We start from the raw sequence: 6,000 nt of genomic DNA, 5'->3' as shown, positions 1-6,000 counted from the left end.
TCAGGGGCCCCAAAATTCCTAGTGGCGTTCTAAGTAGCAGATCTGAGTGTGTTGTGTTGTTGCATGCATTTTAGTGGAAGTGCATATACTACTGGGCTAAGGCCTCTCTGTTGTATTTTAATTTACACATGTGAACGTAGCCTCAAGGCACATTTTATTTGGCAGTTGTATAGCAGGAGGTTAGATGCGATGTGGGAGGCATGGAGTTGAGGGGCTGGGAGGCTATTTGGAAGTTACCGGTTGCAGGGGATTAAAATGGATGCCTTAGAATTCCAAGCCCACATACCCAGAGACAAGATGCTCCACATGAACTGATGTGATGAGGAGCAGATCTTCTATATTTTTCAGCCAACTGGAAGAATGTTACTGATCTCCCTCTTCACCCTCATGTCATGGTGGCGCTCTCCAGTTCAAGCAGAAAGTAGCATCAATGAAGGATGCTGCCACCTACTGGGCAGAATAATTATATCTCCTCCAAAACGGGAGATATTTATGTAGTGTTCCAACAGCTGCAGCTTCCTCCTCTGGATCATCTGTACAGTAGAACGGAGCAGACTGTAATCTCTATTTCAGACCCAGGTCCCTGCCACTGCAGGTTCGGTAGGATTACTATGCCAAACCTACAACCAGTCCTATTTCTAAATTGTTTGGGGCCTCGGGGCTCCTATAGACATTTTGTAGAACAATAAATACATCATTTGAAATGACAGATTTCAATGAACAGACAAATAAATCCTGAATGTAGGAATTTATTCTGATGAATTAAGAAATATCACTAAATAATTCCATTATATTTAGCAGTTTTGAAGTGTTTTTATGTTTAGGTTTATATTATCCACATGCAAACGGTAGCAATTTCAGATGACAATGATCCCATTCCATGTGACTTTTAAGCCTTCCCATTGGGAGTAGCAGACCCACAACATCTTGCTGATCTCTTCCCAAGCTGTGCTGTTGCATTGTCAGACTTTCCATGTTCCTTAGAGGACATCACATTTATGGAATAAAAGCAACACTCTGCCTTCCTAACATTGTTTTGTAGAAGTCAGACTACTATATTTAGAAAACTTTCATCCTTTCTTGATCAGACTGGCTTGATGCTCTTTTGTTGCTTTGGACATACTAATTTACGCCTGCTTCTAGAGATAATTTGAAAGTACAGAACGCGGCAGCACAAAGGGATTCTATAGCAATTATTACAATGGCAACTAAGAAGTCAAGGGATGCCTTGATATCGGGAGTATTGGCAGCAGGTAATTCTCTTTTCTTATTTTGTGTTGTATTAATCACGTCAACTGTGCTAAGTGTTTTTCCTTATGTAGTAAATATGTCAGTCTAATGGCCTTTATATACATGATTGTGTTTGTTCTGTATTAAAATGGATAAAATGAATTATTGATATGTTACACATAGTATAATTTAAAACATAGGGGGCATCACAATAGCAACAAATGAAAGTGCTACTGGGTATTACAGGATAAAGTAAACAAGAAATAGTATCAAAGTAATATCTGCACTTGTTTGGTCTATATTTGCAGAGATAAGAGCACATTTACTAAGGGCCATGCTCCAGTTTCTGTAGGACTTTGCACGTTCTTTTAAGTGCTTGCACAGGTATTTCAGAAGTCTCAGTGCCGTATTTGTGTCACATGCGGCCATTTTGTGGCTCTTCTGCACTATTTTTCAAGCGACACAAATTTCAGATTTCGGACAGTGCGCCAGTTTTATCAGGCAAAGTCTGACAGAAATATGCTGCACATCCTATGATAAAGGTCACCAAAAAAAAAAAGTGCTACACTCTGTCGGGGCAGTGCAGAGGGCGCCAGATTCATGAAGAATGTGCGCCCTCTGCGCACTATCAACGCAAACCGCACATAGTGTAGTTTGCACTATTCTTAGTTAATGTGCCCCATAGCATATATGTAACCCGAATATGGCAACTACAAATTTAATTCTCATAAAAATATTTATAAATTAGAGGTATTGACATTTAAAGTAGCAATACAATAATGAGACAAGTTTATTAAAACATAAAAACACATATCTATTCAACAGAAAGAAAGCACATATATATAGCCAATGAAGTTGCTAAAACATTAACCTCTTCTAGGTAAAAATCTGGAGATTGGCTACTCAAAGATACTTAGTCTTAGTATCTAATAGTTCCGAATATCAACACATGGAATAGTTCCTAGAATCGAAAGCTATGACCATAAAAAAAAAACAGGCCGCCTTATGCAGCCTCCTACTTCCCTGAAATCCCAGAGATTGTGCAGGCTAGTGCGTTACAGTAACTTCACTTGTGTGATATTGCACACGTGCACTAGTCTGGTTGGCTCACTACAGGTTTTGGTGTCAGATGATCATATGGTGTGTTAGGGGAGATAATCCCAGCACGGGGCATGCTGTGCATTAGATGTGTTGTATGTAATAATTGTACCAGACACAGAAAATGTCATGCACTGATAACATACCTCAGTTTTCAAGTTATTCCAGCACAGAATAAATGGATAAACAAGTATCGGCAGTTTATGTCCAATGTTTCTGGGAGACTTTTGTCACAAATATTCCAATGCAAGTATAGTGGTATGTGCATAGTGGTGTCAGAAATCAAATTTTTCAAGAAAGTAGGATCAGCTGATCCAAAAATGAATACATTGGCAGGCTAGACGCTGACTCCGCCTCCTTTCACCTGATCCAGAAAAAAAATCTGCATTATGGTGCGAATTTGATGCACATTTTTACTCTCCCAATGTAAAAAAATGCATGCAAAAATCTGAACCCCAAAAAGGGCACCCCATATATACCATCACCCAGCGATCCCTAGCCCTACATCGGGAGTGCCCTAGGGGGAACTATCATCCATCCACAGCATCTCCCTCTTTTCTTGCAAATCTACCTGCCCGGCGTGGACGAGGCTTGTTCCTCTGGTACCAGGCGACCATGACCCAGACGAGCGCTAGGCAATGCTCAGCCAGCCACTCAGGTACTAAAGGGAATCCGGCAGCCCCAAGTCCAAAAAGGCTGGACTGTAGGTGGGGGATGTTGCACTTGTCCTACTTTTAGAGAATTTATGGTCTCTCCCCCCCACGTTTCATATTGTCATTTGGAAAATTGTAGATAGGAAGAATTGTACTATGCAATACCTATATATACATTAGAGAAGTGGTACTGTGCAGTGCTCAATGTTCTCCAGCAGTCTTGTCTTCATGGATTCTTGCAAAAGTCTTAACACCTGTAAAGGTCCTTTAAAGGCCCCTGCATACATCTATGCTTGGAAACGGCACACAGGTATGTAGAGATGCACGCTAATTGTATAGGAAGCCCATCAATACTGCCCATATGTTACGCAAACAACACAATGAAGCAGATTTATCAAGCTGTCTAAAAAATAAAGAATATTTCCAGTTCCCCATGGCAACCAATCACCTCCCCTTTAAAATATTCATGAGCACTGGTAAGATGAAAGCTGAGCTTTGACTGGTTGCCATGGGCAACTGGAAATATTCTGACTTTCAGGCAGCTTGATAAATCTGCCCCATTGTATTTTTTTTAACCTACTAGGATTATGAATTTACAGCTGTAATATTATACTGGAAGCCAATACATTCAACATAATTATAAATACTTAATTTCACGCCGATGCATGATAGCGGCCAAGCCCCCTGTGTCATGCCAGATACATAAAGGGGCTTAGGACGCTTGATGTATCTGGTGGGTGGAACGGTTGGTGAACAAAACTTAGGCAAACTTGACAAAAGAATGCCCCCTCCACTGGAGGCTGTGCCCCTCTACGCTCCTCCATACCATGTGGCGTATTTGCTACTTTAATTGTGAATTCTTGCAATGCACAAGAATTTGCGATTATTTCACTGCTTCTATGCCAAAAAACTGGCATATCAGCAGTGATAAATTTAGAGGGAGAAATTTAGAGGCCTCCATCAGGTAGCCGAAGTATAATGAAGGCTTTGCTGCGTACCACTGGATATATCTAGAGGCTTAGCTCTTGTGATGTATCCGACAGGTGGTTGTATCGGCAGCTGGCGTAGCATGCAAATATTCCAACTGAACATTTATGATGAACCACGGCTGGCCACACCCCTGTTTACTCTCCTTCACACCCCCTTGGCAAGGAACTGGCTTAAATGGGCTAGCAGTCTCAAAGCCTGGCAGTTCTCATTGCAATTCCAATTATTTTAGTCCTTCCAGTCTTATTTGCTTAGAAGCCCTGATAAATGTCCCCATAAGAGTATGCTCACAAAGCATTTATATAGAAGATTCTTCTCTGAAAATCTTCCTCCTATTTATTTCAATAGGAGGCCGAGATGAGTGATTCTTTGCCCCCAAAACATGTTACTTGACCTACCTTATAGTGGTGGAAGTAACGACTGAATCTGTGGTTAAAGTTTAGCTATCTTTAGCAGTGTACTGTACTACTGTACACTGCCATACACACACAAGAGAATAAACAAGACAAGCTGTCTTTTACATCACCAGTCATTGTACGGCTTATTCCATAGAGGAATAGTTTGCACTGTGAGAATCATCAATGATGTAAAATAGTATAAAAAATCCAACATCCTTAAACCTGTCAATTTTTAAGGCCTTCTAGATTTTTCTTGTTTAAATGTTTTTTTCCTAATTACGGTATATATATATATATATATATATATATATATATATATATTATATTTAGTATTGATTACATTATTCACTATAACTTAAAGATACAGTATATATCATTATGGAAATGAGTCCCCAGGTTTCATATTATTTTTACCCCTCAAATAGCAATAGCTGGTGATCTGCATATGATGTTCATAGCACAAAATTATAGAGAGATGACACTACATGGACAGTGAATACATCGACAGGGTTGAAAAATGTCATGAAAAACAGAAACACAGCTACAGGTAATGGCAGACAGTAATGAGACAATATAGACTATATAAAATGAGCAAACCATTAGACCTTTACACAATCAAAGGAACCTAGGGAGTCTATTGCTTGGGCAAGGCTATAATGTCAAAGGTAGGTTTAAGCATTTAAAGGTTATCAGGGATGAAAAGAAAATGTCAAAATGTGCCTCTGCCACAGTAGGTGCAGTGTGGTCATGTCATTATAGGAACAATGCCACACAGCTGGCAATTAGCAGACTGGTAGCATGAAATAGAGGAGCAAAGGTGTCTCAGGACAAAGCCAATGGGGCTCATTTACTTACCCGGTCCATTCACGTTCCAGCGGTGGCTTCTCTGACGAGCGTTCCGGTCTTCCGGCGATTCATGAAGGTCCTGCGCCCGATGTCCACCAGGTGGCACTGCTGCGCCGAAGTCCGCCGAGGTGCCCCGGAGTTCATCGTCTTCATCGTGGTGCATGTGAGTATGGCCCGTGCGACCAATTTTTTTTTTAAATGCGGCGTTTTTTCCGAATCCGTTGGGTTACCGTTCGGCCACGCCCCCCGATTTCCGTTGCTTGCATGCCAGCGCCGATGCGCCACAATCCGATCGTGTGCGGCAAAATCCCGGGGCAATTCAGGGAAAATCGACGCAAATCGGAAATATTCGGGTAACACGTCGGGAAAACGCGAATCGGGCCCTTAGTAAATGACCCCCATTGTCTTCATTTATTTTAAAATAATATTATTATTGTTATTGCCCAAGCTAAGCATTATAGATTCATGGCATGGCAGGGAGGTTGGACTGGCCCTCCAGAGAGGATTTTCTGGTTGGATCATGCTTCGGCACATAACGCTACCACAATATCCAAAAGAAGAAAAACTTATTTAGAGGTGACTGGAGCTATAACATAACACAGGGGTTATTTATTGTAGGATGACTCTCATATTAAATAAATATTAACACACCAATCTAGCATTGGAGTTTGTAAACGTCTAAATTCTAATGGAAGACACAGATATCTCTATCAGCAATATCACGGATTATTGGTTTTACTTGGGAATTTTACTTGGTTAAAAACTCTGTCAAGGACCCTGTATTCAAA

At 40.8% G+C, this 6,000-nt stretch overlaps 1 protein-coding gene across 1 annotated transcript in view; it reads left to right on the top strand.

Annotated features, from left to right (window-relative positions):
• Positions 1-980: 980 nt before the first annotated feature.
• Positions 981-6,000, top strand: part of PDE1C (phosphodiesterase 1C) — a 520,097-nt gene continuing 515,077 nt past the window's right edge. Inside the window, exon 1 of the mRNA XM_072153240.1 lies at positions 981-1,253. Within this exon, the coding sequence (XP_072009341.1) occupies positions 1,202-1,253 (52 nt within the window). The 5' untranslated portion in view covers positions 981-1,201. The remainder of the gene's footprint in view (positions 1,254-6,000) is intronic.

The sequence above is a fragment of the Engystomops pustulosus genome, chromosome 5, assembly GCF_040894005.1.
Source record: "Engystomops pustulosus chromosome 5, aEngPut4.maternal, whole genome shotgun sequence".
Taxonomy (NCBI): Eukaryota; Metazoa; Chordata; class Amphibia; order Anura; family Leptodactylidae; genus Engystomops; species Engystomops pustulosus.
This window is presented reverse-complemented; position numbering and strand designations above follow the sequence as displayed.